Source organism: Dermatophagoides farinae, chromosome 4 (assembly GCF_024713945.1).
Source record: "Dermatophagoides farinae isolate YC_2012a chromosome 4, ASM2471394v1, whole genome shotgun sequence".
Lineage (NCBI taxonomy): Eukaryota > Metazoa > Arthropoda > Arachnida > Sarcoptiformes > Pyroglyphidae > Dermatophagoides > Dermatophagoides farinae.
The window spans coordinates 7,027,251-7,051,340 of NC_134680.1; the positions used below are offsets into that span (position 1 = coordinate 7,027,251).

The window sequence follows — 24,090 nt, forward strand, 5'->3', positions numbered from 1 at the left end:
TGATCTATCAGAATCGTTGGTGATGATGTCCACATGACAATATTTTCTTCTGGTCGTCGTCATTGAACTCTGAACATGAAATAAATGCAACAACATGAAATGGAACTCGCTCGTGTGTTTGTGTGTGTGCGTGTGGCAGTGGTCTGTTCTAAATTCAGTACAGACAATCGACAATAGATCCAAAACAAACGCATGAATTCTTTCACAGATGGATACAGCAGCAGTGAGAGATAGAGTCATAAATTGGATGTTGAAACCAAATTCTGCTTCTGCTCCAGTAATCTTTGCAGCAATTCAATAGTGTGATACGTTTTTTTCAGCTTGATTATTATGACGTACTGACGCATTGATTAAATTATTTTCATTTCAACATTTAAACCATTATCAACATCAGCAGCCATGTCCATGCCACCATCAATCAATAGAGGAGTGATTTGTAGCATCCATTTGAATAACTTTGAATCAACATGAATGTATCAAAGTGCAACCACTAGAAAGGCAAACCATGTTGCCCATGACCAGAAAAACATGCAAACATTATATTAATAGTTTTGTGATGGGTTTATTTGTTGTTCATTTTTGTGGCTGTCAATTTTCATGTTCACGACCAATTTAACTAGAATCGGAATTCATTTTGATTGTATCCAACGATTTCCGGCCTCTTTTTTTCTCTATCTAATTCATATAGTGTGATTAAACATTCAGGATTCATTTTTGGAGTCACAACAATCATAATTGTGTTCATTGTGTTTATTTCTATTCATGATAATCATCTTGTTTGCCAAACTAAATAAACTAATCAATCATCAATCATTTTATTTGGTGTGAGTGTAAAATCCTAAAATCATTAAATCGATTTTTAGCCATTTTCCGGTTTTTGTTGTTGCTCAGTGAAAAATGTCACGAGGGTCTTTCATATAGTGCAATTGATGAACAAGAGCTTATTTTAGTTGATTTATTTATTTTTGATGATCATATGTGTGTGTGTGTGATTGGCATTGATTCATTCATCCACATCGATGGCAAAGAATGAAACTATTCAAGCATAGATCAGCAACGTTTGTTTAGTACTGTTGTATAATTGTCATTCACTCGTACATTGTGATTCTCATCATCATCATCATCATTGGACGATTAACCCTAAATTGAGGAATAATAAATCCATTGCTGTACCTGTGTTGATATGAATATTAATCACATTCATAATGGAGGTAGTCATCCTTACAACTTAATTTCTTCAACCAATGAATGAATGTCTAATGAGAAACATGATGAACGAAAGAAGGGGAGAGAAAACGAGAAGCGAAAAACGAAATGCAGCCGACATAAGAATATGAACATACGAGAGCTTGTCACCCTCCTTTGTGCCAATGAACCAAATGTTGAATCGACCAGAACAACTAAATCGACCTACCAACCATGCAAGCGCTCAACCAACACACAACATTAGTCTTTTCTCTTCAATTCATCTTGGTGATCAACAGGCACAAAGAAAAACTAGTTTTTTCATTATGGCTCGAACCTGGAATTTTTTTTATGTTTATTCAGTATGATATATCATACCTGTAGTTGTGTATTGCTGTTGTTCGACCATTGACAACAACAACAACAACAACAAGTTTTATGGTCAATTGTGCTCATCATCCAAAGTACATGGATTCAACGACCCTCAAAATTGGAATTTGATTCTTATTCTTCATTCGGACACAATATTTTTCAAATTAATTTCATTTAGTCAATCATTGTGTTTTCGTTTGTGTTTTTGTGTGTGTTTAAAAAATTTCATCCAATGATTCTTCCTGTTCATCATCATATATAATGATTATAACCCTTTTGTTCAGCCGAATGGAATCGGATTTTGTGTTTCACCGGAATGATTAGAAATATTGCAACACAATTACAAAAGAATTAAGAAAAAACATCTCTCATTCAAAATTGTGCAATCCCAATTATCATCCCACACTCATCATCATTAAAGGTACCGTATTCGTTATCATTATTAGTTTGTTAATATCTAGATTCTAGATTCTAGAAAGAATCCATTGGTACAATGAACTCACTCCCTCACTTGACGAAATCAAACAATCCATTCCCTTGTGTGTGTGTGTGTGTGGTGTGTTCATTTTCAAACAAAAGTTGAATCTAAAAGTGATTATAATCTTTTTTGGTGGTTTCATTATTATTTCAACTTAATCTTGATTCTTGATCATTATTATTCAAATTGTAGAGAGGTTGTAATTTTGCCATTTTTGTTTCATTAGAATTGGTTTGATTTGTTCTGTTTGGATAGATTTTCCTATTCTTGTTGACCAATTTGTGCATCACCCTTGTTGGATTGTTGGCGATGTTTTAATACATTATGATGACGAACTTTGTCATTTATTTATCTATTTATGTGGTTTGACATTTCAAAAAATAATGGTAATTTGTGCTTGGTTTGTTTCATTCATTCGATTTGTTCAAACAAATAAATGGTTATTGTATTGTAATAGAGAAAAAAACATAGACTGACACAATGATATTTTTGGTGGTGAAAATGTCAGATACTTTGTGATGAAATTAAAATTATTATCACCAACAATATTGAACCATGCAAATGTATGATTGCCAAGATGAATTGAAATAGAAATTCAGTTGTATGGCAATGACTTTTGTAACCATTTTGGAACACGGATAATTTCTATTTGAAAATGTCAAATGTGTACTGTTTAAAAAAATAAAGCGATCATCATCATGACGTATGAATAATCAATGTTAAATCGATCGATTGATCAAATCGACTTTTATTATTATTCAATGATATGGCAACAATGGCAGAAAAATTGAAATTTAATCAAAAATTGCCGTAGATAAAAGAATTCTCTATGTTTCTCTCTTTTGGATCATCATCAATAATTGATTTTTGAAACATCGTTTTTCCATTTCATCACATGATTGATTGCTTATTTTTCATTCGATTTTTTTTGTCATGAATCACTTTATCACTTTATTTATATATAGTCGATATACAATTTCAACTCTACACGACTACAAAACTTCAAGTTCAAGAATTGTATTTGATAGAAAAGTATCATTGTTTTGATCTGGAAAACTTGTGGAAAAGTTGAACAATTGAACAAACACTTTTATTTTTTTAATTAATTATTTGTGTGGGTGATGAATGTGTTTGTGTGTGTGTGTGTGTTTGTAATCTACATTTGATCATCATCACGATATTGTTGATTGAGCATTGATTATGGCATCATGATGATGATGACCATTACATGAACAGTGTTTAACGAAACAAAACTTTTCCCTCTCTCATTGGTTGTTGTTTTGTTTTTGTTGGTTTTTCCACATTCTTTTATGGCTGTATGGGCTTTATTAGTTGTTTGTACATGTTGTTGATAATCTCATAAAACTTTATATCATTTGAACATTCAGATAGAAAGAGAGAGAAATGTCCGTTTTTTTTAGTTTGTTCAAAAGATGGTGACACTTGTCGAAAATCGGTAAAAATATTTATCATCCAACCAAGTTTAGTCAAATAAGCGTGTGTGTTTCAGTTTTCATTGTCATCTAAATTGGTATGTGTGTTTTTTGAAATAAATTTACATCCCTGAAATTCATTGGCATTCAAATAATAATGATGTCAAGAATGCCGTATAAGATCACAATGTGTCATTTCTATGCGTCCATCTATCCATCCATCCATCCATTTATCGATCGATCGATCGATCGCATTTCATTCATCCGTCTGGATTGCAATAATGCATGATGATGGGCTGTACACAAGAACAAGTGTGCGCATAAATAAACATTTTCCTCGGAAAAAAGCCGGCAAAAATTTGGACAAATTCTCGTTTCATTCACAGTGATGATGATGAGGCCATTATTATATTATAATATATGGTCCACACATCGTTCCAGCACACAACATTGAATTAGTAAAATTTGAATTTTCATGTTTTATCTCTTGGTTTTTTGAGAATCTGAATTGAATTTTAAAATTGTGTCGTTGGTTGTATGAAAGGATTTGATTAAATTATATGGTGGCCATAGTTTTGGTCGTGGCAGGCTTATGGATGGGCGGCAATGTTTTCCATCTACATTTCGATATTTTCATTTTGTTCCATTTGGGAGTAATTTTCTTTCTCGTTGCTGAGCCAATGAATAAATCATCAATCGATGCGACCATCGATTCTGTATCATGTCCACATACAACAACACAAACACAAACAGCCACCTTGAAATTATTTGATCATCAACGTTGTTGTTGTTGTTTGTTTGTTTGTTTGTTACAATCAACGATAATAATATATCATCATGACAATTCATAAATCGACCGGTTTCAATTGCCAAAATGTTGACTATGAGAATGGATGCAGAATACATTCTCCCCTGTATTATGTTTCATTTCGTTTCGTTTCAATAAAATGTATCGTGTATGCTTCCATCCACCACATGATATCCATTTTCAGGATGTGTGATGTGTGTGTGGTGGATTTACGGTTATGACGGCATTTAGCAGACTCTAGATTTGATTGAATAAGAAATGTGAATCCATTCCGAGGATTGTTTTGACGATTATGATGGCACACAATGCAGCAAACAAGGCATGCTATATGTCTATGTGTATGTGTCAATAATCCTCAATGATGAATGGTTTTAGATTTCTTGGATTTTTCTTTTGCCCGATTCCCGTTGCTTTCGAATATGAAACGAAAACTTAATTTTTATCCTAAGGTCCTATCTGTCTACTTTTATGGATCAAGTATGTGTGTTGAAGATGTATGAGACCATCTGCATTTGTTTCTTTCAATGATTTGGATTTTTTTCGTTAGTTCCTGCTCATGGAATATTCAAGTTGATCTTGGTTTTCTCGCTTAAATGATTCTTCATAAACAAATGATCATTCTTCACACACACACACAGTCACACTGATCCAGATGATGTGAAAAAGCAATTGAAATATCTTTGTTATAGTTTAATGATATGTCGAATTTTTCTTTGCTTTCTCAATTTTAATATGTTCCTGCAAACGATTCGATTTTTTTTTCTCATGAAATTTCCTCAGAACCTTAGAATCTGTGGGTGTGTGTGTTAACTGGTTTCGTTTTTAATTTCCTGTTCAATGTTCAGTGAGGTAATGTTTTTTCTCTTGTTTCCTTGTTCTTGATTCTGTAGAATGGTTGCAATGGGAATAAAGTCAATTTTGATTGTTCAGCATGATTCATATTGCTTCTGTGCAAATACAACAAAAGAACACGAAAAGTGATAATTTCTACTTGCAAAAGAAAAAAATCTGCATAGAAAGCATCTTTATTTAATTATTTCCGATTTTCCTGGATCTAAATCAATGGCGTTTTTTTTCTCATTCATCGCACATTGTGTTATGGATGAATTAAGTTGATTAAAACGATGATGATGTTGATGATGATGATGCGATTGCTATTCATACGATTGACCATTGGAAATGATTGAATTATCATCAGATGTTTATGCTAAGCATCATAAAATGTGTGTGTAATATATCCATTTAATATCCATTCTGCAATGATGATAATAATCATTACACAGAATGTCTGTCTGTCATTATGATCATGATCACAATTCACTCATCCAGTAAATTTTAATGAATGGTTGTTGTTGAATAAAATACAACCATTATGTGATAATGAACATTTGCTTCGACAGTGATAATTAAATCATCGACAATGACGTGATGGCCGTTCATTCATTCATTCACTGAGTAGTGTTTTGTGATAATTAATAGCGAGTATTTTTTTCAATTCATTATCGATTGCATTTATGCTAATGCTAACAACATATAATCATAAAAAACGTAATTTAACGTATGTAAAATTACGTTTTATTTAACACCAACTTGGCCATCAACTGCAACAAGGCCATGTTGTTCATGATTCGATCCACTCGTTTCAGACCCCGGAATGAAAGTTTCAAACTGCAATTTGAATAATTAGATGCTCCTATTTAATTGTTTCAAGGATTCATTATTTGTTGTTGATGAAATTTCTTAAACCATAGGAAATCGATCGATCGGTCATTGTTTTGAATCCTTGGATAAAGTTCATTCCTTCATTCGTTCACTATTCATGGACAAGGACTTTTTCCACATCACATCAGTGGCTTTATCCTTGCAAGGAACAGGATGTGTTGATATCCTTAACGAGTGTGAGCCAAATGTGTCGATATTTCTTCCCACAAGTGGCTCGTCCTTGATTCGGCTGTATTCTAAAAAAAGTTGAACAATGTTTTAATGTTTCACTCAATGTAACGGATCTTTGCTTTCTCTGTCAATGTCATCATTAGTATCGTAGATCATTGAATTTTTGTACATTCACCTTCATTTGTGGTTTTCTTGATTGTTATCTTTCTCTTTTCTAATCGATTTGATTTCAACCTCCACTACGTTCATTGTTATAATTTGATGTTGTTGTTGTTCTGTAACTCAGCAAGGAACAAGACTTGCAATAATCATTGTTGTCCTTATTGTGAGTTTTTTCAGTGAATTCATAACTTGTAAAATTGAAATACTTGCCACAACCGATAATGGCGGCAAAAGAAAGTTTTTTTTTAAAATACAACTGGATCGAAACAGATAGAGAGAGAGAAAAAGAATGTTTTTTTTTGGTTATGGAGAGAAAGACTTGATGATTATGATTCACCCGAATTGTTATCGCGTTATTCAATCATCGTTTCGATTGGTCTGTGTTTGTGTTTGGCTGTAATTGAAAAAAGAAAGTTTCAAAGATTCAATCATTTGTTTTGTTGCTGTTTGTGATTAATAATCGATTGTGATTCAATGAGATTGTGTCATTATGATGGACCATAATAATAATAATAATAATAGTAGTAGTAATAGTAATAGTAGTAGTGATGTTGTTTGTGACAATTGTTCATATTGTGATTATTTGACCGATTTTTCGCCAATCAATATCGATTCAACGGTGCTGCCATCAAAATTGTGTGAACAACAATCGACATATTGGATCGATCGTAATAATAATAATGATGATGATGATGACAATGGCCAATGTATTGGCTGTCTTGACTGGCTCAAACGTTTGTTACATTTTAATCTCAATGATTCGCTCAAGGTTTGTTGGATGTCTTTTGTTTTTCGGCAATTGTTTGCTGTGAATTTATAAATTCGCATATGCTAATGAATTGATAGAAAATAATTTGAAAATTGCGTCATTATTGTTGAATATTAATGAATTAATGGCGTTTCACCACATTGTTTATTCAGAGTTTGTCAAAATCTAGTGAGTATCATCATCGATAAATAGGGTTATTGAAGCAAATAATTTTCCTCTTCATCATCATTATCTACACACAATTCTTTCGAATGCAACGAATGAATTAATGAAAAAATAATGGCATGGACAAAATTTCAAGAGAGATGATTTTCATTTTTTCAAAAATTTCTCCATCCATCATCATTCATTCTAATGATGAATGGTCGATTCTCTCGATTTTTTGTTACTAAATGACCAAATTGTCTGTTGTCTACACTATCTGACAATCAGCTGAATCATGATGAACTGTCTAGACTTAATCTGGCCAGCCATTATCAATTCCAAGGAATTCAATGTATTCATTCATTCATTCAACCCGTCTCGCCAGTTGAATTTGAGATTAATCGATTATGACCAAAACTGATTCGGTGAGCTATCAGATTATAAGGAAAATTTATTCATTCGTTCCGAATCACAATTGATGAGCTATATCAATCACACATTTCGAGTTCTAGGTGTTTGCGCACAATACGTTATTTTCACTTTATTTCAAGACAAATTTCACATCACTAACTTTTTTCCATTGTCATGCATTTTTGATATGATTAATTTTTCTTGTTTCGTTTTCGGGATGATTTTTGCCATTCGAATTCGATAGATAGATATTAATGAATGAATACATTTCTTGCACACCAAATCCATAACCATCAACATGATGATTGTAATGAATGAATTTTTGTATTTTTGTTTTTCTTTTGTATGTCTAAAATTTGATTCATTCGGAATGGGAAAAATGGAAATCTAATGGACCGAGGAGTATATATGGTGAAACAACTACTACTCAAATGAATGAATAAAAACTCGTTGTTCCAAGCGTATTATGAATGATTATTGGTTGTTTGGAAATGAATTCTCTTTGCTACCATGATCATCATCATTGCAAATTCCAATTCCAACATACAATGAGTACGTGTGTTTGTCATATTGAGACGCTTAGTGCTTATCCATTTCAGTTTGTTGTTGTTTGGACTAATGTGGATGAATTGTCGAGAATTTAGAATCCACAGAATTGACCAACAAATCTGAAAAGGGAATGTTAATTGAACAGACGTTATCAACCGCCGGTCTATGATCATGAAATGATTGAATACAACTGAAAATATGGCCAATCAAAGAATTTGGCGTTTTTTCTACTCCCGTGGAGCGGAAAATATTCTCTCATCTCATTCGATAACATCCGAATAAAGACGGATCTTTCTTTGTGTGTGTGTGAAGAAGATAGATTTGCCCACATTCATCTCTGACGATAACATTGCCATGGCATTATATTTCATATTTTCGCCCATTTTTTCCAACATTCTTGACACACGCACACATTTTTTTCATTTTTTTCAAAAATAGACAAGCGAAATTGAACAAATAGGAAAAAGATCGGAGAAACAAGATTTGGCCATTATCGTCAAGGTGTGTGTATCTAGAGAATCGTTTTTCTTTTTTGGTTTTGAGACGGATTTTCTGTCTTTCATTTGGCCATTTTGAAGTGGCCTCCATAAAATATAATTGGATTCTATCCGATGATGATGATGATTATGATGAAGGTGTTTCTTGTATTTTCTCGGCAAATTGTTTGTTTTTTCCCCCAAGAGAAAGGTTACAATTTTCATGTGTTTTTTATAAAAAATTGCAATTTTTTAAATTTTTTGCTTTCGCAGTTCTATACAACTGGCCAAATGAGAATTGATTTGATTTTCTGTGTTGCTGGTATGGACAAATATTTATTACCCAAGTCATTATTATTTCGGTAATGATGATGATGATGATGGAGCATGATACAAATATGATAACCAGCAATGAATTGAATGATTATGATGATGATGACCATTATTGTTATAATCATAATGACACCATATCCTTTCTTTCATAGCATCGGGTCCATATTTTTGCTGTGTAAAAATGTTGAAATCTAGCAAACAAACGGTAAAAACCAAGTGCTGAATGCCTGCAGAATCGTACGCATGTCTAAATGTTTGGTTTACTAACGATGGCGGCGGGTATACATTTGTTTAGAATTCATCCATTCATTCATTCATTCATTCATTCATCGAGCAGATCCAGTTTCATTCAGACTCTCATAGTGTGTGTGCGTGTGTGTTTGAATGTTTCATTCAATTGATACGAGATTATATCTGCCGTAGGGATTTATTTCGACTCGATTGAATTTGTTTCATTTCATTTCAAAACCGATTTCACATCATATCCATTCACTATGTGTGTGTGTGTCTTGTGGCTGTCAAATTTTGTCCGACAACAACACAGTAGTATTGATGACTTGCTCTGTTTATCATCACTCATTCATGAAATTGTTCTTTGGATAATTGTTGGATCATAGATGAAAAGTTTTCTTCAAGCTTGCAATACCTGGTAGTTGTTTTTTTTTCTGTTCAATTACCATTAAAAGTTTGGTTGATCTGTCCATCATTTTTTGTTTATTTTTATTTTTTTTTCATTAAATTTTGTTCGCCTGTTTCAACAACTTTAGAGTTTAAGTTTTTCATCACACCAAGTTCAATTTGTTCGAGTGTCCTCGAAACTGGAATTGTTATCTGTATGAGGCAACAATTTTTTAATTAAATTGAATGAAATTTTGGCGGCAGTGAAGAATGAATTATCATGTTTCAGTGATTTACTTTGACAAACTTGATCCAATCACATGTGTGGTTCTGTTTGCGCATGTTTTCATTAACTAATGTTTTAATCTTTGTGTCAATCCATGTGCAAATGTGAATCATCATGATGAACTATACACCAAACAAGGATTCTTTATCCACCAGCAAAGATACTTGCACTTGTAGTAATGATGATGACAATCGACAAAGCATCACCGTGACAATAGCAAACGATATGGCCACAAACGACCAAATGTCAAATCGTCAATCATTCATCATTCACCTCGAGGATGAGAAAGCCAATCGAATGGCCACCATATTGGATACGGATATTCACTATGGTTCAACCAGTAACGATAGTCAACAAAAACGAAACGTAATCAATCTTGACCTTGGTTGTTTGATTATAAACCATTTTTCTAGTCACAGTCAGATTTTTGGTGTATGTGTGAAATTGAATCATAACAATTTCGAAGATTGTTTGCTCATCCAAAACATAATAAAATGGGTGGCCAGATGTTTTCTGTTCATTTTTATCTTGCTAAAGATTTTCATGTTCGCCATTGAGTCAAGTGATGATACAATTATTCAGCCAGCAAGTCTAAGCTGTGAATTGATGATTTTGAGAATTTTGTTGGAATTTATTTTAATGAATTCTTTCTGGTAATTTGGTGATTAGAATGTAAAGTTGGTTTTTCTTATAACAAACTGGGCAAACTTTTTTTTGTTTTCAGTTCCCCAATGGCAAACAATAAGAATGATGCCAACAAAATCACATGCTAATTAGTTGATTGACTCGGACTCAAAACATATGTCGAAAACGAAATGCCAATGTATAGCGAGTATTTTCAATTCAATTCGACTTGGTTTTCGATATTTGAACCCATTTTTTTTGTTGGCGTTATTTGATCACCACATTGATTTCAAAACATGTGTTTTAATTGATGATTATTATGGGAAACCATTTGTTCACTAATTTCACAAACATGACAAACATAAACACACGATCACACTCATCATCGATCGATCTTGTGTGTTTGTTTTTGTATCAGCATTCAGCATTCAGCAATATATCCTAAGGTGGTTTTTGATTTTGATTCACAAAGTCCATATTTACTCATCCATTGTCATTTGACTTGCATGTAAATATGTGATGACGATTCTTTAGCCAGATAATTTCCGTTGAACCAAATGCAGATTGTTTGGTCGAATGAATCGTTTGGCAATGTGAAACCTGAATACATTGCTTTCTCAACTGAGAATCGAATTTAATGAAGTGAATTGGAGAAAACGATTTGCTTGATGTGTGTGTATGTGTGTGGTGGTTGGTTTTTCAGTCTCACACTCATTCAATTCGTCATGTTTATGAATGGTTCGTTTGCTTCTACCGTAATGATGATGATGATATGTCTGCATTTCGATTGGAATTGAATTAAATTGTTTCGAACGAATGAATCCGTCATCATCGTCAACATTTGCCGATGATGATGTTTTCCATGTATGAATTGAGATTCATTCACATTCATTGATTTGTTTATTTATTGTTTACTTGCACAATTCCACTTTTTCTGTCTCTATATGTATTTATTCTCAGAATTTCTTGTTTTTCCGAAAAATAATTCAGATGCATTGGAATGAGTTTCAATCTTTAGAACCGGAATCGGATGTCAAAGCATGTGCAACATGATAAGTGATTGATGCGTTATGACATTTTTCACATGTTTGGTTGATTGTAGAATAAAGATTTATTAATTTATTTATAATAAATGATGAATGAATAAATGAATGAAAATCAAGTTGTAATGATATATGATCCAGATGATTGTCTACTTGTCTACATGAAAGAGATTTTATTATTGGATTGTTCCAAAGTTCTCAATGTGTTTGTCATGTGTATGAGGCAGAATTTTTATTTCAATCATATCACGTACATGCCTGTTTTTTCTCTGGATTTCATAAACAAATGTGTAAATGAAGATGTTGATGATAGTATATGTACTCAAAAACGAGAGATAAGCAAGTTAATTGATGGCAATAATCATCATCATCATTAATAGATTTATATGATGATGATGATATGATGACTGTCCATTGTCACTATGGTTGCCGCACTACTGAAATATCTAAAAATACTTTCTTTTTGGGTAGAAATAGTTTTTTTTGAGTCTATGTAAGGAAACGTGTTGAAAGAAAAAGTTCGATTACTCGATATTACTATTAGCTATATTGTGAATTTTTTATGTGATCCATTTTTTTGTGGTAAAATTCATGTCTTGGTTGCGTGGAGTCACATATGGTTGACAATGTTTAACAATACCGAGGCATCCATTGTGTCTTGGCCAATTGAATTGAACGGATGTTTGTGTATCATGATGATGATGATCATGGTGGAAAATGAGAAAATTTCCGAGATGAAGTAAATTTCTAACAAAATAAAATTGGAAACACACACCCAGGCAACAAAAATGATTGTTTGAGTGAAATGCCAGCCATTATCAGTGATCACTTTGGTGATGGATAAGATTTCAATGAATCTTACCTGTATCCACAATGGTGATATCATCAACTGTCATCAATCAACAGTCATCTTGAGTTTTGTTAATTTTATGAGTTTATAATTTTGGTTTCATTTTGAGTGTGATGTTCTGTGACCATTGTAAACCATTGTTTTTTTCTTTTCTTCTCCTCTGTCTATACTAATGTGTAATGATTTGTTTTCATTTGTTTGTTGATTTAGACATCATCTTCAGTGAACAGCGATTGTTTTAGTGTTACACCAATACCATCGCCATCAGCATCATTATCGCCTTCGAATACGATATACAAAATGGCCGCAACCGAAATCTGTATCAATATGCAAGCTGGTTTGGTCAAAGATTTGGTCAAAGTGGATACAGCCGAATTGACATTAAAAACATTGAAAGAATATGCTTGCAACTTTATCGACCGAAAGGTAGGTTTTGATTCCAGAACAATACAATTGATGTCACAGTTAACAATTGGTTCGGTTTGTTTTCCTTTTTGGAAACATTTTGTCATGACGTTATGAACGTAGTAATCATCATCATCATCATCATCATTTCATTATTATTATTAGTGCCAGTTAGAAATCGATTGTTTTTGACTATCGATCGTTATATCTCTTGAGAATGATAGTCCTATTGATGATGAGGAAGACATTGGCATAAAGTTAATCGTTAATCGAATGAATCGATCAAAACTAAATTCAATCATGCATACTATACTGTTGATCAAATCAAACTTTGTTTGGTTAAACACGTACTGCTTTTCATCATATTCACTTGAATCAGTGTAGAATGAATAAATGAATTTAAAATTATCTCTATATCATGATCATGCTCTTCATTTTATTATTTGTTCGATTCGAATCGATGAAAAACAAGTTACCAACAAATGTATACAAACGTACAACGTGACAATAATATTTGTCTATGCAAATGTCGTAATATTCACATCTCATCTTTTCTATAGAAAAACATTTTTTTTTATTCATCCTGACACTCTCGATCAGTTTTTTTCAAGTTTTTAGGTCGAATGTCATCATTTTATCGTCATTCGGTAAACATTGAACCGTGTTTAGGTCATGCCTTTTCTGTTGATCATGCATATTTGATGGCTCGATGGCAATAAAGAAAAAAAAACTAAACGAAATTTATACAAACATTGGTCTATAGTTTGTTGCTGTCGTCATCATCATCATCGCCAGAATATTCAATGATGATGAATTGACGTAGGCACACACACACACACAGACACAAAAGAATTGACAAAATTCTTTTCCGAGCCATTCATGCACATTGTTCGAGATAATATCGAAATGAATAAATAAAGAAAACTTGTACGAAAAAAACTTGTTCTGCATAGAATTATTCATTACATCACGTTAATATTTATAGTACGACCAAATGGAACAAAAGATTCTCACTGAAACAACAACAACAACAACAACGATGATGCTAATGGTGCAATTCTTTCTCTGTTGTTGTTGTTGTTATTTATTTACTTGTTTGATCTGCTATCAATGTGTGCAATGTTTGAAATTTTAATCCCTAAGGCCATTCAAATTTCATTAAATTGAATTGAATATTTACTTTTTTCGGTTATAAAAGTTTGTTTCTTTTTTCCGAAAACTTTCCCTCGCCCATTCCATCAGGATAAAACTATTGGTTCTGGACCTAATTCTCTCTCTCTAGACAATTTGGAATTTAAATTTTACCTTCTTGAATTTGGCCACTTTCTCATCAGTGAAGCGATTGTATCCATCAATGTCTATAAAGAGCGAAACTAAGGAATTCATATCGTTGCAGGACAATTTTTTCCGTTTTTCGAAATTGGCTATTTGGTTTTTTCGATAAAAGTGGTTCATTATTTGTTGTTGGTTGTATCCAATGATGGAAAATCAATGACAATTCCATTCTGTCCATTAGCTTTCAACCCAGACCTTGTACATGACATGGAATTGTTGTTGTTTTGTTATGTTTTTTTTTATGGATTTGTCATCATTATTTGGACCGGAATCCTTTTTTCTTTTTCACAATAAATCACTAGAATCACAATTCCCATTTGGTTCATTCATTCATTCGCAAATGACGTGACTTACGGGAATGAAACTCTTAATTTGTTGTATTTGTTGTTGGTCATAAATAGCCACTGTCGAGAGTTTTTCTTTAAAACATTTGTGTTTTATTCGTTATTACTATTGTTACACAGTAATAATGAATGCAAATAAATAATGCATGTCCACATATTATGTACATGATGGCCATCCACGAAACAAACCGTTATGATTTAGATAGCCAGATTTCAGCAATTTAATTTAACCAAAAGCAAATTCCGAAAACAATTTCCTGTGTTACCCAGTCGACCGAAATCGGTAGTGAAATCTAATCAAATCAAATCAAATCAAAAATGAAGATGAAAAAAATTTTGACATTTTTACGCTCGCCATTCAAACGAAGCGCAGTATCCTGGGCTATGAAAATTTAATGAAAATTTCGTGTCGATTATCTACACTCACACACGCACACAATTCTGCAGCAACGAAAAAGGGTTGCATCATTTTGAAGATGTTTTGAAGTAGACAATGTACGTGGGTTTGTACAGTTTCAATTTGAATTTGAATTTCATTAATGGCAGTGGATTTAGATGTTTAGATGACTGAAATTTATACAGAAAATACATAATTCCGTTCTATGTGCGTCTGAGAATCATGAATAAATGTTGCCTGTAGTTCTTTGGAATTATTTTCCTTGTGATTTGGGTCTTTTTTCATTGTTTAAATTCCATAGAACTAGGGCGAATTTATTTTCATTATGGAATAGACATGCACATAGACTTTATGTCTTAGAGGGTAAGAATATTCATGGTTGGAATCGAATGTTTAAGAAACAGCATTTCATGACAGCTTATCATTAGGAATATGAATTATTTCCTATGGGCGTTTTATTCTGATCCTGGTGTGTTGATCGGATCGAATTTCAAATTGATGATTAATTGGTAAAATATGGTGTATCAAGGAAAGAACAAATGTTTTATTTTTTCTCGATTAATGATGTCTTTCACAGCCATCCAACTTGCAGTGTGTGGATTGTTAATAATTGATATTCTTATTTTTTATTTTTTTTTTTCATTTCAGTTTCCCGATCATGGTCTGAATCGGCTAACCGAACGTTTACTATTGTTTCGTCATGATTATAGTTCGAAAAATCTTTTATTGCCAATCAATGTCGTATCGGAAATCACCGAAGGTTCGCTCATCGAGATTGTTGTCTCAGGTAAGGTTTGAACAAGCTAAACATTGGCAGTGATTTTGGTTTGTTTATTCAAATTTTCATAAATCAATTCATCAGTCAGGTGTTTGTGATTGACGTCGAGGCTGACGTTCAGTTCATTGGAATGTATAAATTTAATTTAATTGCCTAGGTTACGATTAGTTATCGATGATTTGCTTGCTGTCTGCTGATAGGATTATGTGTGTTGGTTATGTGTGAAATATGCAATGTTATCCTCACAGTTTACTATTGATTAGATACATGATAAGTGAATTATTTTATTTTAGCCATTGAACTAATCAATTTCCGTTTTATCAATGTCACACCACATCCACAAATAGCCAATCCACCATCAGATACGGTCCAGATACGTCGACATTCATTATTGATACATTCATACAAATCGCCAACATTTTGTGATTTCTGTGGCGAAATGTTGTTTGGTCTGTTTCACCAAGGTCTCAAATGCGAAGGCTGTGGCCTCAATTATCACAAACGTTGTGCATACAAGATTCCAAACAATTGTTCATATGGCCGACGACGCCGTTCATCAACTTATCTGCCCTTACCCAACAGTCCCAATGGAACGAATGGCATCATGATGGCCACTTGTTCTCCATCACCGTCAACACCATCGATTGGTTATGTCAGTCAATTATCATCGGCAACCATGTCAACCATGTCTACCGTTTCGGAACAGAGTTACATCGACATTCAACGAACAGCATCCTCATCTGGTTCATTGTCCACAAATGATGTGAAGGTTAGTTTCACATTTTATATTTGTAAAAAATTGTCATCCAATAATTGAAATACTCATGCTCCTCTCTGCATGGCAAACAAACAAACAGACAAACATACAAACAGCCCGATATTTGATTGCTTTTGCAATGATGATCAATCAGAAAATAAATATAACACAAACACACACACACACACACACACATTGCCCATTCATTCATCATTACATTGACATATTGCCATTGTCAGCAAATAGAAAATGAGAAATTGTCCCCATTCTAGTCAATTTGAGTCGTTTCTCCAGCAATTCACTGCCAAGTGAAATGTTGGTTATTCAATTAGAATTTATTCAATTTCATTTGAATCGAGAGCCGTGCTTGGTTTGACTTTGGCCAAAGGTGATGTTCAACTTTCGTCTTTGTGAATCACTAGACTGCGTCATTGGGTTAATCTTCTTTATTTGGATTAAATTTTATTCCATTAGATTTTGTTGTCTTAGTTTTATATTCACCATGTGTGTTATTGCTTGAATGAGCCAGTTCCGGACGCACATTCTCCATAAGATCATTATTGAATTAGAATTTCCATTAAATAACATTTCGCGAAACGGAAACGTTTTCGATAAAAGGCTTTCCACAATGAACAGTAGACGTTGGAATTGTGTAACCACCATAAACTTGGTATAATCAGAATCATGAATGATTCTAGATTCGCTTTGAACACAGAAATCATTCATTCATTCATTCAAATTACAGTGTTAGTTTCCAATGATCAATTATGATAGATCATGATGAATGCAAGCCACCACGCACTATTTGAATGGCAACAACACATGCATCGATTGCAGCAACAGCAGCAGTCTACATTGATATCTCTCACCTTCAAGGTAAATCACTTTTCGTCAAAATCGTCTTGTTGTTTTCATTGTTTAACGATTTTCTCTCATTCTGCGTGTGTTTGTGCGTCTCTCTCTCTCTCACTCTCTCTTGTTGTAGCCATTGGATTGATTGTTGGGTTTTCACATGGCTAATGTTCCAAGATTTATTTGTTGCCAAAAGCAATGACAGTGGCATTGTTGAGTGTTTGTTTGTGTGTGTGATTTGATGACTTTGATGGCTGTAACAATTTAAATTTAATTTTTAAAAATCAACGAATATGATCTCGGATTCATGTGCTTGCCAAACGTATTCGTCTCTCCACATTCGGCTGATCATTTTTGTCATTCTTTTTTCAAGTTTCAAGCAGTAGTTTTTTGTTAACCTACTGTGTGTGTGTGTGTGTGTGTGTGTGTGTGTGTTCGATATCATTCTTGTAATGTCCGATTGGTCCGTGTGGCCAAATGATCATTTCAGACAAATAATTTTAATAAAACAACAACTTGGACCCTTGAGCTTGAACCACGATCCGATCTGTAGTGCGTTAATAGTTGTGATTGTATTGAATTTTCATGTGAAAATCTAAATATCTTCTTGATTGATTGATTGGATTTGAACATCACACATCTCTCCAGTTGTTATCGTAAAAATCAAATTCATCATATGGAATGTTCATCAAGATTGGACAGGCAAGTCTTGTTTTACATCCCAACTTGGAAAATGCGTGTGTATGTGTTCTTTTTCCGTTCAATTCAATGTCAATCGATTAGCAAATGGCCATTAGCCTTGCATGCTTGAATGGGCAATTTCCTTGAAATGCAATGTTGAGCCAATCGGTTAGTTGATGATTGCCGAGCATGATTGATTCCGTTTTGGGAATTCTCTTGGCGACAATCAATTTCAATTGAATGAACCACTTTATTCATGATTAATGTTTTGTTTGTTTCCTTCCTTTTACTAAAGTAAACTCACGTACTTGGCTTTGTAGGTTGCATGGAAAAATTTCAAATTCTTTAAAATGTGTGTTGTTGTTATCGTGTGCATGTGTGTGTGTGTGTGTGTGTGTGTGTGTGTGTGATTCGTCGTTTTCAATTATTTAGTTTTCATGAAATTCGAGAAACAAGAAAAACAAAAATGTCGCGTTGACCAGTCTTGTTCATAATAAAGTTGAGCCAATCGTTTTTGTTTCATTACATTTTAGTGGATGAAAAGAAAAAATCTAGGTATACATGGAATTCATCCGATTTGATTGTAGAACAAACACAAGTCTGGGTTATAAATTTTGTTGCGTGACTCGATTGTGTGATGAAAATGGAAAAAAAAATTTTGCTCGCATGATCCATGATCATGATGAGGCAATGTCATGAATGTGTGTATATATCTAATGTAATAAACATTACAACTTTACGAATGTGACATACTAAGTGAAATTACCAGAATCAGACAGTTGAGATTTCAATTGTTGTCATTTCTTACTAATTAGTTAAATGGTGTTTTCTATTTTCTATTCCTTTCCCACCTTGTGTTGGTGACAGTTTTTGTCGGCTTCCACATCACCGATTCGTGAAAGATGTCGACAGCTTTCGAATTCGACCATTTGTTCCAATACATCGACATCGACGATCATGACCACTGGTACTGGCGGCGGTGGTCTATCCTCCAGTCTCGATAGTAGCTCAGGTGGATTGAACGGAACTGTAAGCGTTTCTGGACGACCAGCCTGGGTGGATAAAAAATTTGCCGAACGCATACGTGTGCCTCACACGTTTGTGGTGCACACATATGCAATACCTACCGTTTGTCAGCATTGCCGAAAATTGCTCAAAGGCTTCTATCGACAAGGATATCAGTGTAAAGATTGTAAATTCAATACACATAGAAAATGCATGGAAAAAGTGCCACAAGATTGTGCAGGTGAAGCGCCCAAAGAATGGGAAATGGAACAATCAAATCAAATCGATGATTATTTGGATAAAAATCAAATTGATTCCGACAATGAAGATCATGGATCATCCAACGACAATAAAACTGTATCAAACAATAAAAAAGGGACAAATTATGATTCCAACGATTCGAAAGATGATGAAGATAATAGCATCGATTTGAATGCCCAAAACAACAACAATAACAACAACAACAACAACAACAATAATAACAATAACAATAAACAACGCAATTGCAAAGGACAAACCGATGATGATGATGACGATGATCACGATAATCATCGCCAACAGCAACATGCCAATAACAATAGTGGCAGTGACGATGACAATCATAAAATCAATCGAATCGTCAGGTATGTCTTGTGTAGTCGTCTTTACATGTATCATGCCATTACTTTTACTGTAATGTAATGGTCACTCTTGACACATACACACACTCATATACACAGAAAATGGATTTATTGAATTAATCACAATTTCGATAAATAATAGCAGTGTTGAAAATTGAAAATCCAAATCAAAATTGCCTTCGCAGCACTACGAGACGGACACAACATTCAATTCGATTCGAATCGAATGTTGAGACATAGAAAAAGGATGAGAATCCAATTGCGAAACAATAATTTGGTTCACTGAGTTGTTGTTGTTGTTGTTGTCGAAATCCATTTATTGTTTGTCCGATTATTTGCTCTAATTATTATCATTTCCAACAGTTTACTTAAATTATAAGCTGGCAAGCAAACATTCAAGTACTCAGATGTGCTATTTTCAATCGAATAATTGCACTGAAAGTAATTTTTCATCATATTAACTTACACACACACGCACACATTGACACAAATGACTACATTGATTGAGTGAATTAATTTTATTCTTCTTCATTTGGAAATTCTTAGCGAAACCAGTAGTAGCAATATACCATTGATGCGTATTGTGCAGAGTGTTAAGCACATAAAACGTCGTCCATCAAAAGTGTTAAAGGAAGGATGGATCGTTCATTACACCGATAAAGACCGTACGGTATGTTGTTCATTTTCATTTTGTATTGAATGATGATTGTGACCATTACGCATTTAGAAACGCAATCATTACTGGCGTTTGGATACCAAGGGTATCACCATGTTTCAGAATGAATCGACGGCCAAATATTATAAAGAGATACCGTTACAAGATATATTACATATCGATTCAGACAAGTGTTCATTACCCGATGATCATCAATCATCGACAACCATGGGTTATAAATTTGAGCTTAAAACACAGAATGTGACCTACTTTGTATGTGAACCAGATGATGAACGATCACGGTCATGGGAACTGGCCATACGACAAGGTTTGATGCCTGTCCTGTCGCCGAACGAGAATGGTTCGATGGTTGATTCAAAACAACAACAGACCAAGCATTCGAATCAATCAAGCGCACAAACACATGGCAATCACGGTAGCGGTGGTCATGCCTTGACCATAGCCACTAATGATGAGAATCGTAATCAGAACGCGGACATTTCTCAGCAATATCAGATCATTATCGATGAAATGTTGGGTGCTGGCCAATTCGGCACCGTTTATGGGGGAGTACATCGTACTAGTCGGCGAGAAGTGGCCATCAAAGTGATCGATAAACGTCGTTTTCCGACCAAACAAGAAGCACAGCTCAAAAATGAAGTATCCATTTTGCAAACGATTTCACATCCGGGCGTAGTGCATCTGGAGAAAATGTTTGAAAACCATGAACGAATATTCGTCATCATGGAGAAATTGAGTGGCGATATGCTTGAAATGATTCTTAGCGGTGAGAATGGCCGTCTCAACGAACGAGTTACCAAATTTCTCATCTATCAGGTATGGACATCAATCATCTCCTTGATATATATTGATCCAGTCATTGTGATGTTTGTTTGTAGATTCTTGTGGCACTTCGTTATCTTCATGCACAAAACATTTGTCACTGTGATCTTAAACCGGAAAATGTTTTGCTTTCATCAAACAGCAGCTTTCCACAGGTATGTGATCCATTTCATCACTTGTAACTTGTAACAATCACTTGATTATGGCTAGGTTAAATTATGCGATTTTGGATTCGCCCGTATTATTGGTGAGAAATCGTTTCGTCGTAGTGTGGTCGGAACACCGGCCTATCTAGCTCCCGAAGTGCTTCGAAACAAGGGCTACAATCGTTCATTGGGTAAGTCGTCAGAATGGTCTTATGGTTGATTTATTTTAATTTGGCTTCACTCAGATATGTGGTCGGTTGGTGTCATAATCTATGTGAGTCTTTCCGGCACATTCCCGTTCAATGAAGAAGAAGACATTCAAGATCAGATTACTAATGCTGCTTTCATGTAGTACGTACTTCTACGTAGTAGTATTGTTGTTTCCTTTTAATTCGTTTAATTCGTGTTCACGCTAATCGAATTCTCTTGTCGTTTGTTTTTTATCCATGTTCTGTTTGTTTGTTGATTTGCAATGGATCATATACATCATATACATGAATATTATACATTAATAGCCCGCCTGATATTTGGAGAGACATATCACCTAAAGCGATTGATCTCATCGGCAATTTACTACAAGTGAAAAGTCGCAAACGTTACACGGTGGATAAATCATTAGCTCATCCATGGCTAGATGTAAGTTTTTCAGTCTATTTCTCCAATGATTGGCCAGCTCACTCTTTTCTCTGTTGCAGGATTATTATGTTTGGTGTGATCTACGGCGATTAGAGAAACAAACGTCAACAAGATGGCTTACACATGAATCGGACGAAGAACGTTGGGAGCAATATAGACTCAAACAAAGAATGCCAGAGAATGATTTTGGTCCGATCATTACGGGTCATCATGATGATGATGATGATGATGATGTCGATACACCGAATGAAGAAGAGAATCGTGATAAATTCATCACAATCACCAACACTGATTCATTCAGACGACGTACTAATTACAGCAGCAGCAGCAACAGCAACAATAATAATAACAACAATGGCAAGGATTATGGCCACCAGCATCAGCATCACCATCCCCGCCATCATCATCATCACAATCCGAATAAATCGAATGGCAATGGACATGCATTTAACCACAATAATGCCATCATTATCAACAACAATAATAATGATGATTCGACAGCCAATTTGGAACAGATTTATAACAGCAAAAGTAACACGACCAGCCGTTTGTGATTCATTCATATTCATCATTTCAGACAAGCAATTATAAATCTAAAAGATATTCTTATTCATATTTATATTGGTTCAATTGTTTTTTCTCATTTCTGCTGCTTCATTTTATCGAATTTTTGTAACGTGCCTCAAATAAAAATGAACTCGAGATAACGAATTTACAATTTTACAATTTTCCAGGTTTTTATTGTGCATTTATTCATCATTCAAATTTATTTCTTTAATTTCAATTGATGAATGAATCATTTTTTCACAATTTCAAATCGAGCCGTCGAGTTATGGCGGAAATGTGTTTTTTGACCATTCTGATAAAAGTTGTTGATACGCAACATTCTGATACAATAATTCAGGCCGGTTGATATGATGGTTGTGAAGATGTCATCTGCGATGGCTGCTGTACATGTATATCGACCGATGGCGCATTGGTTGGACGTCGTATGCAGAATTCAAGTGGAATCAAACAACAAAGGAAGCCCCAACAACCACAACAACAACACAAACTGCATGGTAAGATCAATATCGTCAACGGTAATAATAACCATTTCCAGTTCTGAATAATGTCTAGCCAAATTATAGCATCTAGAATGGAAAAATAACCCAAAGTTAATGATATATAAGGAGTGTGTGAAAAAAACATACCGTTGTTAATGAAGTTGGACATTAATTTGTATTGAACCATACATTTATTCGATTCATCACAGCTGTTGAGATGACCACCATCCTTGCTGATAACGTTATCTATCCAGAATATATGATTGGGCGTGATGACAAACAGTAAAGTTTCGCGAACAAAGCCGGTTATGATATCTTCACCCAAGAATGGGCTCTCTTCTAATGTCGTATTGGATGCAAGTGTTTTGGAAAATACCTGATATGTGGTGTTTCCATTGCTTGAGTTGGATATGAATTTATACGATCCACTATCCTTAGCGATTATTGTATTACGTGACTTTTCATAGAAAACCAAGATGATAACCATTTCCGAATTTAGTGAATAATCCGTATTGATGGCCAAGAACGTATATTTTTGATCGGTCGACATGAACACTGTTCTGTTTGTGGCCGTCGCTTCAAACGTGCCATTCGTATCGTGGATAGGGTTGCCGCCAAACCTATTGAAAGTATTAACCGGAGAGAATATTCGCAATCGAAACCTAGGCGGATGAATGGCTGTCCAATAGGCCAATAAATAGTGGTGATTATCATCATCATCATCATGATTGGTGAGCATTGTGACTACTCGGGCTATATTTCCCTGTTCATTAGGTCGAAGGACATTAGATTGTTGTGATTTGATCAACTTGGACAATTTCGGATAATGATACCACAATGATTCAACTTGAAGATAATGGGACGATTTTTCTCTGGGAAAATACAAATTGAATTCCGAATCACTCATATAGACTTTATACACCTTTCGGCTATAGGTAACCAAAATAAGCAACAAAAAGCCATGAGAATCATATTGCGGATTTGAAGTAACCAGATTGAAATTGGAAAGCTCCAGAGTTGTATTGGTGAAGAGAAAGCGGCGTCGTTCGGCATGTACAAGCAGCACACATTGAGCCAATGTGAGCAGAGTAATGGTTGGTACAATAATCATCATAATCGAATCGTTCAAAGTAGAGAGAAAGACCAACATTCATGA

General features: G+C 34.3%; 2 protein-coding genes across 6 annotated transcripts; one reads left to right on the forward strand and one right to left on the reverse strand.

Annotated features, from left to right (window-relative positions):
* The first annotated feature begins 284 nt into the window (after window positions 1-284).
* PKD (serine/threonine-protein kinase D3) lies at window positions 285-22,614 on the forward strand. 5 transcript variants are annotated; one of them, XM_075730362.1, is made up of 14 exons: window positions 9,355-9,662; window positions 9,781-10,283; window positions 12,364-12,563; window positions 12,645-12,860; window positions 15,564-15,702; window positions 16,041-16,462; window positions 18,851-19,611; window positions 20,155-20,278; window positions 20,336-21,100; window positions 21,163-21,261; window positions 21,317-21,443; window positions 21,498-21,603; window positions 21,768-21,888; window positions 21,948-22,614. In XM_075730362.1, the coding sequence occupies exons 4-14, from the start codon at window positions 12,735-12,737 to the stop codon at window positions 22,440-22,442; spliced, it is 3,285 nt and encodes a 1,094-aa protein (XP_075586477.1). In that variant the 5' UTR covers window positions 9,355-9,662; window positions 9,781-10,283; window positions 12,364-12,563; window positions 12,645-12,734; the 3' UTR covers window positions 22,443-22,614. The 5 variants fall into 5 exon arrangements, with proteins under 5 accessions (XP_046908768.1, XP_046908769.2, XP_075586478.1 ...); XM_047052812.2 differs by lacking the exons at window positions 9,355-9,662; window positions 9,781-10,283; window positions 12,364-12,563 and adding an exon at window positions 285-1,978; XM_047052813.2 differs by lacking the exons at window positions 9,355-9,662; window positions 9,781-10,283; window positions 12,364-12,563 and adding an exon at window positions 6,495-7,100.
* Window positions 22,607-24,084, reverse strand: LOC124490349 (uncharacterized). Its single transcript, XM_047052825.2, has 2 exons — window positions 23,082-24,084; window positions 22,607-23,021 (listed from the first exon to the last, which is right to left on the reverse strand). The coding sequence occupies exons 1-2, from the start codon at window positions 24,082-24,084 to the stop codon at window positions 22,789-22,791; spliced, it is 1,236 nt and encodes a 411-aa protein (XP_046908781.1). The 3' UTR covers window positions 22,607-22,788.
* Between the last annotated feature and the right edge of the window lie 6 nt (window positions 24,085-24,090).